At 35.8% G+C, this 13,734-nt stretch overlaps 1 protein-coding gene across 1 annotated transcript in view; it reads right to left on the bottom strand.

Moving 5' to 3' along the window:
• MYCBP2 (MYC binding protein 2) overlaps positions 1–13,734 on the bottom strand; it is a 172,002-nt gene that overhangs the window by 126,621 nt on the left and 31,647 nt on the right. The window contains 7 exon segments of the mRNA XM_041419961.1: positions 315–388; positions 4,757–4,853; positions 6,178–6,249; positions 6,527–6,769; positions 6,990–7,186; positions 8,435–8,588; positions 13,367–13,582. Of these exon segments, the coding sequence (XP_041275895.1) occupies positions 315–388; positions 4,757–4,853; positions 6,178–6,249; positions 6,527–6,769; positions 6,990–7,186; positions 8,435–8,588; positions 13,367–13,582 (1,053 nt within the window).

The following is a 13,734-nucleotide window of genomic DNA, read 5'->3' on the forward strand; positions in this document are numbered from 1 at the left end:
TTATTCTACAAAGAACCTGTAGAACATATTATTCAACATATAAGATTTTTTTTCCTGAAAGAGCAATAGAGTTTTTCTTAAAACTTATCTGAAAAATAAAAAATCAATCACAAATCAAAATTCTGTGAATACCAAAATACTACATTTTAATGCACAAATAAGGAAGTTCCTCATTATTTCTAGTTACACAGATTTCTTCCTTAATTGTGTTAGTGAAGAAAAAGCCAAACATGAAGCAAAAAGGAGGCTATAAATATTGTAAGATAAAACCTAGTTGAGAGAAAAATAGTTTACCCATCATTTGTAAAACTTACGTCTCTAGATGCTGCTATTTGATTAATATATTCTCCATCTGTGAAAAGGATATTCTGCCCTTCAGTATGACAATCTGTGAGAGAAAAATGAAGTGTACTGCATCAATTTATATTAGCATACATACACGCACTAATCTCTGCTTCTGTCTAATTCACTCTAACTCCAATCAGATCATGAGAGTTCTACTTTGTCTCAAGTGAGATCATACCATTCTGATAATGTGTTATTTTACATTAAGATGTCCTGTCTCATCAAAAGCATGTAATTCTTCAGTTCCTGTAAGAGTTATTACAGCACTTTCCATTGTACGAAATGTGAGTGGTTACACCCCAATATTTAACTGCAAAAAAACCCATTCACCTTTCACTGGTAGTCACCTGTGAAGCATATTCCAAACTACCACAACACAAATAAATTCAAATTTTCCAAGACTATTAAATCTTTCTCCTTTCCCAAAGACTTTTTTTTTTATGTAAGGACCATTATCTTCAAGAAATGTTTCCTCAGTCCAGCATATAAAACCCACAGAAATAAATGAACCACGGTTTTCATTATTTATCTCATTTTTTCACAATTTATAAATTTCACCAAACTATTAACTGAAAAAATCTAGGTGGGTTTTGAAAACTATATAGTATATACTTGAATACATCACTCATTCATTGAAAATAACTCAGATAATTCCAAGAAAATGGGAGAGAAAGAATCCTACCCAAATTAGGAGAAAAAAAAGAAAAAGACCACTTTCCGTGCAAGTTTAAACCTATGTCTGTACACCATTTCTTCTTCCCTTCCTGCACTGTTGATGGAACTACTGGCAAAGAATCATATGGTTTGTGTTTGTCTCACTGATTACACACAGGAAAAAGACCTCTTCCAAAAATACTATATGACAGCCACTCTATACTCCAAATATTTGCTTCATAATCTGAACAAAGATCCAGTATTAACATTTTATCAAATAAATTTAATGCTAAATGGAGCATACATAATGTCTTTCTAGCATAACCAGCAAGTTTGCTGGTTTTTTGCTACCTAGCTAAAGCACTAAAATAATACAGCTGAAAACACCCCACAGAAACCCACTGTTTACTTTTGGCTGATACACTGCCCAGTCCAATCCAGTGTCTTACCAGGAACTGAATATGCATTAGAAAGCCTTCTGTAACTGTCACATCTGGAAGCAAAATACCAAAAGTAGACAACCTTCCTACCCATTAGAGCACAACCAGGTATGAATCACAGAAGGTAAGCAGGAAGCATGATGGAGAATGGCAGCAGAAACACTGAAGTTTGAAATACTGCTCTCTCAAAATTTAACAACCAAAGGCAGTCCACTACTAATTCTCTATGCTGCAAAGTCACCTTAGTGATAAAAGAAGTACCAGTAACTGGATGAGAAGTTCCAAAACTAAATGTCATTTCTCCAAAGGTTACCAGGAAGCTGGTAAGCATGAAGTTTCCTTGAATAACTGAAAACTACACGTTCACACAAGCAGAACAGGCAAGGAAACAGCACATTCCAGCCATCAGTGGGTCCGTATTGCACTATTTGGCCTATTGCTTGAGCCACTTCAAGAAAGGTGAGTCTCCTGGTAAACATTTCTGGGGGGTTGTTGCTATGTTTGGTAGATCTGTTCAAAGAGGAAATCTAGAACAGGGGTGGGCTTATTTTTTTTTTTTACATACATTGTCTCCAGAACACTTCCTAAAAATTAGCACTTGCTTAACTAACAAACAAGCCCAGCATTAAGAATCAAATCATTGGGAAGACTAAGAAATGGAAGGCAAATGGAGCACTTGGAAAAACTAGTATAGTGTCTCATCTAAGAAGAAGTTTGTATGATCAATCCTAAATCTTATTCAATCTGACTTTGTATATTACTATGGCAGTGAGGATAACCAAGCATTCTGTCTGAAGACTGCTATAAGAGAAAGGGTTTATGTACTAAAACCATGTAACTACAGACATCTGTTAATCACAGCCTCCTTAGAGGCTTCAAAGGAAGTCTCTCTGAAGCATCACCTTCCAAATTCATACTGCACATTCTGCTAATAAAGCAGGACTTGAGGTCATCTAGGCTACCCTCAGTTAGCAGTACTTTCCACACTAAGGGAATAGTCCCGAGCCTAAGATACTAATTTGCAATTTCAAAGAACAATAAAACCATATACCATGTCACTTCAATTTCTCCAGCTGAAAACAAACTGTTTTAAGGTATGCAGTAAGCATCACTGTAAAAAGAAATGGCAAAGATGAAAACCTCTGTAAATTCAGGTCTAGTCACCTAGTAAATTCTCATGGAATTCATACATTCTTTTATGATACATGGACTGAGAAAACAGATACTCAACTCAGGTACAGTATAAATCTTGGCAAAGGCCTTAGACACAAGAATGTTGACACATAGCCTGGTAGTTCCAGAAACAAGGCTAGATTTGAAAGATCATCTTTCAGAGCGGAAAGACTGCCCTTTAAAAACAGAAGTTTATGGCTTCAAGAAGCTGATGGATCCTCCTGACTGAGGAAGGAGAAAATAACGTTCCATAGTTCTCTGGTTTTTCTAAGGTCATGTGACTTCTACCTAGGATCAACTTCTAATCAAATCTCCTAACCTCCTATGCATCCCTTGTATGAATAAATTCTAATACCTTTTTTTAATGCACTATCACCAGCCCACGCATTTGAAAGAGATTAATTCCAGATAGAGCCATGTCTGAATACCATCCCAAACAGGAGCAAATATTTGCTGTGTTCAGCTGTTAGCAAGGTCACTCGCCTCTAGTTCTATCCAGCATGTCTTTTCAGAACTAGAACAACTTGCAAGTCACCATAAGATTGCAGTGGGGCAGCCACTACTACTCAGAGTTAAGCACCTACACAGTTTTCCTCAGGTCAGACACTTCCCCCTACCTTCATTTCATTTTTTTCTAATGGGAAAGGAAAATAACCAGAAGTGGACTCCCTGGAATTTGTCCCAGGCAAAAGAACAAGGTCGTATCTTTTCACAATAATACAACTGAGATAAATGTGTAGAAGTGCACAAAGCAAAACAGCAAAGTTCAAGGACTGAAATACAAAGGACTGGAATTATAAAGAACACCTAACATCTACTTTAACACCATCACAAACCACACAAAATGCAACTGAGAGGACAGTTTGAGAAATTTCTGAATGGGTATTCCCATTCGCATTTGCTTTTGCAAATTGTTGAGAAGGCACACGCATTTAATTTGTGCCTTTTTACAGTATAAATACAAGGCAGTCTTGCAGAACTACACTTGTCACTGAGATTTGGAAAAACAAGCTAACAGCTCCAAGGGTAGACTTTAAATGTGCTCTAATCTCTCTCAAGACTTGCATGAAGAACACTTATTTGTTTACAAATGTTAACATAATTAAGGACATAATGAACCCTACTGTGTAAGAAGCTGCCCCGAGGTGAACAAAGCTGAAAAGCCACTCTGAAAGGCAGTTTTTCAGGTCCTTGAACGTGCTCTCAGTGAAATACCTCATACAGCCCCCACAAAGAGCAAGAGCAGCTTAAAAAGACATCCATACTTTAAGGATGTGCAGAAGGTTGCATGGACTAGATTCAACATTCAAAACTTGTTTATAAAATTGCTATTTGCATTTTAAACACAAAAATCCTACAGAACTTTTCTGAGGTTTCAGTCAGTGGTTTCTTATTTATGTCAGGATGAAACAAAATCTTTCTTCTGATTTACAAAATAAGCCTGTCATTGTTTGATTAAAAAATATTCTTGCGTCCTTCTAATATTTATCTGTGTAGCTAAGAACAGATGCATTTCACTAGAAGGCCATTAAAGCATGTTCCAGGAACATCCTTATTTTCTAAACAGACTGAAGTTATGAGGCTCCTCTGCAAAAGGACAACAAAATGAAAACAAACAATCCCCCACAAAACAAACCCCACACAAAATCCCCCAAAACCGAAAACAATTTCCCCAAACAAAGAAACCAAAATGCACCACCAATATAAACATCAGAAGCATGGTGTCCACCAGTGTTCATTAGCAGCCTTTGCTTTTTGGACATATTTTTACCCTATTAAAAAACAAAACTGTTTTGTTCATAGTTTGTAATTGCCTACGTGTAAGAAATCCTGGAAACAAAGTCATACACGAGCCAAACATTCAAAGTTCAAATGAGAAAGAAAAGAAGATTTTTAGGAAGGAGTTTAAGCTCTTGTAGTCTTTAAATTAAGATGTTCACATATTCTAAAATGTTGTAATATTCTTCCAACAACTGGAGTAAGATGCAAGGCCTTTAAGTGAAATACTGAAGCTGGTCTGAGGTGAAGCGAAGTCATAACCAATCTGTGACCTCAGAATCTCTCAGTTTTTCTTCCGCTTGCCTGAAAATACATAAATGTAAACAGCAAACTATACCAAATTTCTCTAATCTGAAGGTTCTCACCTGGCAAAGCAACTGTACCGTCTTGTTCTAAAGTTTCAGGGTTTATTCTTATGGCTGTCATACTGTGATTATTCACATCTCTGTATAATAAATAGCCCTGGCAAGAACAAAAAAAAATACGTGAAGGTATGAAAATGCCCTTAAATACATTAACAGATGTTAAAAGGGAAAAAATCCAATTATTATTTTAGATATTGCTTTAAAATAGTGGAAGCCTTCTACATCAAACAATAATCAACATTTTTTTCCTGCTAACCCAAATTATAACTAAATTCCACAATAAAAAATGGAAATTTGACTCCCTTCCTCCACTTTCTACATGCCATAGATTAGCATGTTGAAGCTTGTATACAAGTTTTGAAGCCCCGTATATTAACTCTGTTATTTGTATCTGCACACAATTAGACTTAAAAGCCACAGCCACAGTAAAAACAGAAACAATATTTCTGTATCCACTTTTCAAGTCAACAGACTAGTCGCAGGAATACCAGGAAGGTGATAGATAATGTTGTCCTACATAGAAGAGCAATCATTAATGCATATTAATATATGCATTAAAACCTAGAATAAAAAAAAATTAATTAACTACTTTGACTCCCACACTACGACAGCTTCTTCCATTGAAACTACAGATTAAATAAATCTTGGCAAAATGAGGAAAACAAGCCCACATAAATGAAGCAAAGAGCATTGAAGTAGATAGAAAAGCTTCAATCTAGAAGTAATATGATCAAATAAGAAAAATCACCTGGATTAAAGTTAACCATGCACCTGAAGGGAAATGACACTAAGGACACCTTTTATCGCTTATAAACACATAACTACCAATAAGTGCAAGTTACGCACATTTCTATAAATATAGCCACAGAATGACACTTGTCCAAACTGCAGTGCCTTTGGTTACAATCACTGTGTGAGTGCACACACCTGTACAAGCACTCAAAAAGCATCACAGACATTTATAGTCATGTACTCAATGTCCAAATGTGTAACACTATATAATGAAACCACATGAATCCTGTTCCTTTCCGAACTGATAAAACAGACTCCAGAATTAACACAGCCACACACATTTGTTTTGTGACAGTGTATCTTTTGGTGATCTGCTTTTACATTAAATAAAACCAGATTTCATGTGTTTGTGTTTACACAAACACAGTAACTGCAATGAAAGAACACATATTTGTATTGAACAATTTCACTTCAAAAGTGTGGAAAGGAGTATACTAAAAATCACACCAGGACAATGAGATCATCATCCTCCATAATTTAGAAGCCAGTACCAAAAACTTAGGGTTTTATAAAGAAAGCCAAAGGAACGATAAAATATCCATGTAAGCTTACTCTAAGCCAGGGTCTACTTAAACTACTTATGAGGGATGAGGAGGGCTGCACATTTTATATTTTAAGTATTCACTTACCTGAGCATAACCTAACCAAGACTTTTTTTCTTTTCTGTTTTTGATGCGAGATGTAGAATTGTATATATGGCCCTGAAAAGCAAAAAACTTCAATCATTTAACAAATACCAGAATGAAAACCTAACACATAATCATTTACCATCTAAGCAGTATGTTCAACCACACTGCAAAGTGAAAATTCTAACCAAATGTTGTCAAGTTGTCATAGAAATCATCAGAAAAATTTACACAAACCGTAACAGAACTGATTATCAGTGAGCTACGTAAGATTATCCATGGAAACAGGACATCACGGAAGTTAAATTAAAATACTAAGTATCACTCATCAGACAAGAAGCAGACACATTACCCTCACTGTCCCGCTATATCCAGAGCCAATTTTGTAAAGTCCATCTTTACATAAGAGATAGAGGAAAAAACCATCACTCTGAAGTAGGCACTGGTCATCTTCATCTACAGATATTTCTTTCAATGGCCATTTGTGCATCAAGGCTGCCTTCTTTATCCCATTACTGAACCAGTCCTGGATTTGGATTTTGCCCACCAGAACTGCCTGTACACTTCGCTGAAGAGAGTTCAAAATGGTTGGCACCTAAACAGTAAAAGAAATAGTGAGTGAAAAAGATGACAGTTTTACAAAAAGTTGTATTTTCTGTTCTAACTCCAATTCAAGAGCGACAAAGAAATATCAACTCATCTCAAAAATAGTGAGGGGGGGAAAAGGTAACAATTAAACAACACATCTTCTCAGAACCCATGAGAAGTACCCATTTACATAAATTCCCAGATACAGAGAAGTTTCAGTGCAAGACCTGAATAGTCTGACAAGCATGGCTGCCATTATTGGTGAGAATTGCAGAGATTGCTTGCAATGTCCTTCCTGTCTCTCCCCAGGCAGCTACCAAACTGAAGAGGCAAGCGCAGGAAAGTGCTGTCAGGGACTGTCCTGTACTGTCATTCATTCCCGTGCTACGGACAGTTATTTCCAAAAGCAGCTGGAACAGGGATTCTGTAGATAAAACACAGCCATTGCACAGATCAGTCACAAAATCATACAAAACAATTTAACTATCAATGGGAAATTAAAATAGGAAAATACATTATATCTTTCCTCAGCTGTTATGTCCAGAGCTAATTCCAGACAGAAAAGCATCTGAAATGAATTATCCTTAACTTTTCTTCTTTTCAGTCAGAAAACATCAAGTCTGGATAATCACCATGGCTGAAGAAGAGAAAACTACAAGTCCTTCTGTCACAGTGGAACACATTATCTGGAAATGGGCCAGAAAGTGTTACTATAGTAGACACTACTCAGCCTACTCCACCACGGAGATGATGTGTAGATCGCTTATCTACTCTTTATGACCATTAGCCATGTTGAAGCACAGCCCACTTCATAGAAACAAGCATTTCAAATCAAGGCTTGAAAATTATTTTGATCATATGCCTCCTTCCAAACACTGTTTGGTGGCTGAACTTCTCTAACAATCCAGGTGTGAACAGAAATCCATCTAATTTTTGAGAGCTGATACAATTAATCACTATGGCAGTAATTAAAAACTCGTCTTTGTAGCTTTTTAATACTCCATGCATCAATACCAAATAAGTTTTCTGTAGCAAATTATAATCTTCGGACATGCAATACTGTTGTCATAAAACACGAAAAATTACATGAAGTCTAAAGACTTTTTTAAAATTGTCTTTAAACAACTCAGGCTACAGCCTAGACTTCTCTGCAGTTCTATAAACCAACAAAAGATAATGGGATTTTAACGTAAAGGATATAGTCAACCATGCTCTCAAAGGCATCAGAAGTTTAACTTCTATTTTCAATATCATTAAAAAGAAAATTAATTTTCCGGGAAGCTTTGGGATGGCCAGAGAAAATAAAAACAAGAATTGTGACACTCTGCTTAGCACTTCCACAAAAAATACAAAATTAAACATGTAAGCTATAGACCACATCAGCAGATTACAAGAGAAATTCACCCTAAAACTGTATTATTTCCAGTAAGACCAAGTATTTTATATTTCAGCAAGAAAGTGAAACAAAATTTGTTAGTCTGTGATGTTTATTACTGTGTTTCAGTGAGGAAGTACTGCATACATGCACCATAAGGAGTTAACACGCCAGAATAGTCAGTCAGTTGAGAACAAGCATGTTACTATCTCACAAGTACTTGCCAAGAACCATTTTCTTCTGTCCAACACAGTAACAGATGTATGTTAATAAAGATACAGTAAGAGATGAGATTACCTAGGACTTCAGGAGGCTCTGATTGCAGGCCTTCTGGTTGCTGACCTTGGAGCACATTAAGTAGGGCTTGTAAGCTCCTGAGACACAAGGATGGATGGGAAAATCTTGTCTCTTTTATCAATTCAAAGACTTCACACAATCCAACTTCAATGATCTAAAAAAGTACAGATTTTTTTCAGAACAGATGTCAATATAATATTTTTAGATCTTCATCAAAAAAGTATATCCTAGTATTCACTGAACAAGACAATTACTCAAAAAGTTGCAATATAAAATACAGTGTTAAACCAGAATCAAAATCAAGAATCCACCTATACAACTATACCAGCAAATATTACACATAAGTTAGCCACTACATAAAAGTGCATATCTAAGCAGACTAAGTTTCTCAAAAGAATAAGGAAGCTTAAAATTTTTTGCACCATAAAAGGCAAACAGGACCTCTGAGCCCTTCTAATTTCTCTCCAGTTCATAATTTGACAGTCTTCTTTTTCCTTGCTCATTAATGTGAGCCAGCAAACTAGAACGGTCTTGCAACCTGGCTTCACATCCTGAATAACAATACATTTGACAGCTGATACTGGCAGCTCTAGAACTTTCCCCTCCAAAGGCTCTGAGATTATTTTTTATATTGTGACAAAATAAATTTATATTGTGACAAAAACAAGGACTAATTGCTAGGCACTAAAACTCCATATGTACTCGTAAAAGGCATGCATTAAGCCAAGTAACAGAACATGTTTAAAGCCCTGTTACAGCCATGTCTAACTTTCATTTTCAGAATTCCTGACTATTCTGAGATTACAGTCATGCTTCTCTTCACTGACTGCTCCCTTGCACCTCCTTCTCCAACAATGTATTTAGTAATAATGAAGATGAAAGAAAAGAGAGGAGGGTTCGCAGACTACAAATAAGCAGCTGTATTTTAAAAACTTCACTATGTGTTTTGCTCAAGAGTAGAGTCACCATAGAGTGGTTAACAGAGACTCACCCCTGAGTAAAATCTAAGGAAAAAGAGAGAAATGTTAAAATGAATAACATCATTAATGCACCTGCCACCCATGCTTAAAACATATATATTCTGGCAGTCAACTCTAAATTCTACTGGATGCCTTCTACCTGTCTTTGCTGACCTTTAACTTGATTCCCGTCCTTCAGAAACTATTTTACCATCTATATTATTCTTGGAGGAAGGATAAAAACACAACCAAGTCAAGTCCTCAAAGCACAGCAGCAATTTTCCTACTAATTACACCTTACATTTCACATCTGCAATGGAGTAGGGGGATAACACATACATGGAATCTACAGTGAAAAAAACTGTCAACATAATAATGGCATGATGTTTTTTCCAGGATCTAAACTTCACCATATCATCCTAAGGTTAAAAAATAAAATACATTGTAAGTACATTTTTAGAAATGCCCTTCCTGTTCAGTTATAGTGTCTTTGAGAGAAACTAAGTTCATTCTTCATAATCTTCAGACAGAAAACCTCATCTAGGAGCTGACAGAGGCAGCTATAGAAAGCAGAGAACATAACACAGTGGAAAATGTTTGGTAAACTTCCACTTACTACAGTAGGAATAAGAGAGAGTTCTGCTGGGATGTTATCAATTCTGCATAGGTTTTGGGTTGGTTTTCAAATATCTGAGATCATTTAAATATAAGAGACTGGGTAGTCTTCATAAAATAGGTCCATTCACTGTATTATAAAATAGGTCCATTCACTGTATTATCTCATGTATGTATATCATACATATATATATATATATGTGCGTGTGTGCGTGTGTATGTCTACCTCTCTCCTCCCAATTGTCCTCTGAAGGACAGAATAAGCAAACAGCTCTTTTTAAGATGTCTTAAGCTTGTTCTCACTGCTCTCTGAAGAGTTTTTGAGCCAAAACAAGCACTGCTCTGCCTCAGCTTCTGTGTCACAGCCTGACTGCTCTTACTGATGCTCTCTGTGCAACCATTCTCGCATTCCCTTTGCAACACCTTTGAGACTTCAGATCAAAAGTTTAAGACTGCTTAACAAAAGGTACCCAAAATTCTAGCCTGGATGCTGACATTGTGACTCCTAATTCCTAAAACCCCTCCCATTTCATCTTGAAGTCTTATTTGTGCTCTTGTTTTATTTCCTTTATCTTTCCTCTCACTGTGAGCATTATACCCAGTGCTCACATTTCTGTAATTAAAACTACACACTACTCTGAATTGATTTATATTATATACATACACAAAAGAAGGAACATTTACAAAGGTAACATTCTCCTAATGAATTTTAAAATGCGCAAAATCAGTCTCTAAAAAAAGTAATTGTCTTTTATTTTTTGTTACAACTTAAATATTTAAATTTTTGCTTAAGGTTATTAACAAAATGTATGCCAGTGCAGGAACAAAGAGTATTTAAGTCAGTTAATTCCCCCTTAATCACTTTAATCCAGTATTTGTCCCTTTTAGTACAGGGCTTTTGTGGATCATTCATTACTCAGCCTTAAGTTTAAAACTTGATGGGGAGGGGAGGCGGTGATGGTGAAGGGTGTGGGAAATACCTCTTCTTGACTCTGCAAATTACAAATCTTACCAACAGAACTGAACCTACTCCATTTTAGGTAGACAGAATTCCTCATCATTAGCTAAGAAAACAAATAAATAAGGTAGCAAATAAGTATATCAGACAAAAGCAAGTATTTCCTGAAAACCAAAAATATAAAGCTATCAAAGCAAGTTACTAAAGTATCTGAACACAACCAAAACACAAATTTTTTGTTGTGCTAGTATCTGAAAAGCAGCAAAGTCTGTCTCAATGTTAAAAACAACTATTCTCAATCTTATTATAGAAATTGCATAGGATAACTTCTGATTCCAAAATACATTCTACTTAAAGGCTCTAACAAATCTGACTTCCTCAAGTTTAAGATCTGAAAGAAAAATACTTCAATAGAACACTTGAAGTCACCTTAAGGTACAAAAACGTAGAATGTTTTCAACTTAACTCTCAATTAAACAAAAAACCACCAACATACCAAGGACTACACTCTGGAGAATCTCTAAAAGCACAAACCCCAGCCACACTATTTTTTCATATTTCACCTCACTGTCAAACTCAAAATATATCAGTATTCTTTTTAATAAACTAACAATTACTATCAGAAATCTGTCTTGTAAATATTGTAAACCTTAGAAACTTTATAATAACTTTCTTCTTTGCAGTTAACAAACTAAACCCTACAAAATATTGTTCATTGTCATGAGACAGACACCTGTATCCAGGATACCAAGACATTTACACAGTCAGCCCATAGAAGTTTTACTACATGTGAGACAATTCCAAGCAGATGCTATTTTCAAAAGCATGAATGCAACTCAAATTGCTACCTCCAAGTGACCTAAACAACCCTGTATTACCTAGACAGTTACGAAAAATGCTGAGGTTGTACAGGCATCTAAATATATTTTTGAACCAAAAATTCTCAAATTTGCTATTTTGTAGACTCTTCATTAAAAATTAACAGTGTGAAAACATACTGATTTTCACCAATTTTGTATTTGCTGTACTGAACGCAACAAAAATCTCAACAATTTTCTATTTTGAGAGAAGTTTGTTACCTACAGTTTCTCTATGGTTTTTTCTAAGCCACCATCTTTGTAATTAACTGTCCAACACAATACCAATGCTTTGGTTTCCACATGCAAGTCTTCTGTCCATATCACTGATAAATCTCACCCTTCTTGGAACCTCTTTTAATTTCAACATCTTTTTAAAACGTCATTCCATTCCCCATAAGTGCTAGTAGCTACACTGCCTTTAAAATTAAGCATCTTTACAAGCACTTGCTGATTCATTTGATACAATCCACAAGTACTCAGATGCAGTTCATAAACAATGCTGACTTTATTTCCAGCAACCACATATTTTGCAATCATCAGTCATGACATTTCAGTTGGCTGACTTGGTTATGCTTCTCTGCAATTCACCATTACTTTCTGGAGTGCCAACCCTGCCTCTCAGAGAACACCTAAATGCAATCATCTATAAAATCCTAATTTTTAAGCCACTCAAATATTGTACATAACCAGTGCTGTAACCACCTTTTTTAATTCAGCATTTTAATTAGTTTTAGGCCAAATATATGCAAGGGAAGGTAATCTGAATATGCTTTTCAGATTCAGAAGAACAACAAAACAAAGTACATTCCATAGCACTGATAAGGTAGCAATGAACGAAACTAAACACACAGCTTTGTAATACACAGTAAAAAACAAGTGAACCAACAAGTTGAAAAAAAATAAGAAAAAAATCAGTAAGTCCTTTATTTCTGACTTTCCACCATTAATCCTACTATAAGCATAGAAGCAGTCAATAGTAAAAAACCCACTCTAACTGTTCAACCACAGCATCAAAATCTCAACATTCATTAGAATCTAGAGCTGTCAGTACCACTACAAGGACAGTAAAGCCAAAAAAGGGAAAGAATAATTGACTGTTACTGCAATTACATGCATACCCAGGAAAACATCTGAGGAACCATTCCACCAAATTATTTCCATTTTTAGAAAGACTTATTCTTTTTGAAGGATAAAGCAAAAAAAGCACCCTTTACCATTATGAGCTGGTAGCCTCTCAGAGACGTAAGAGCTGCCTTATTTGCATAATTTCAGTTCAGATTTTGAGGCTGTAGGTGTTCAAGTACCAACACTTTAAAATGAGTGCAACTTGAGTGTTTACCTGACATTTAACTGACTTTAATTTGGGCAGGTACACAGATCATCCTAATTCATCAAATGATTCTGGACTAGATGGACTACAAATAAAACTACAGCAGTGTTCTAAGCAGCTGGCTTATACTGCGGTTCTTTAATCCCCAAAAAGAACATACCTACCTCAGGTGACATACATGGCATACTTTAAGTGGTATCAGTTACTTGCCTTTGGAAGTTTAATAGGTGGCTCTTTGGGCTCCTCTTCTTCATCACTGTCTGAATCCCCACTCTGGACACTGTTCTTTGAGGCCAAAGACACAGACGCTTCCTTCTTCTGCCACTCCAACACACAATGGCGGACATTGCAGTAAACATTAAAAGCTGAAGGATTGCTATGTAATCTGATATCTGGTATGGTTATTGTACTCTCTAGGCTTTCAGTCTGAAAAACAAGATCAGTTTTAATTTTCGTTTATTAGTTTACTAGTAAAGTTACAAGCTTTGCTAAATATAAATAATCTCAACAGTCTCAATTTTGACAGACCAAATTATTTCCAAACTGGAGACAACTTTCCTGCTGAAGTACCAGCTCTA

Source organism: Onychostruthus taczanowskii, unplaced genomic scaffold (assembly GCF_017590055.1).
Source record: "Onychostruthus taczanowskii isolate IOZ18803 unplaced genomic scaffold, ASM1759005v1 scaffold62, whole genome shotgun sequence".
Lineage (NCBI taxonomy): Eukaryota > Metazoa > Chordata > Aves > Passeriformes > Passeridae > Onychostruthus > Onychostruthus taczanowskii.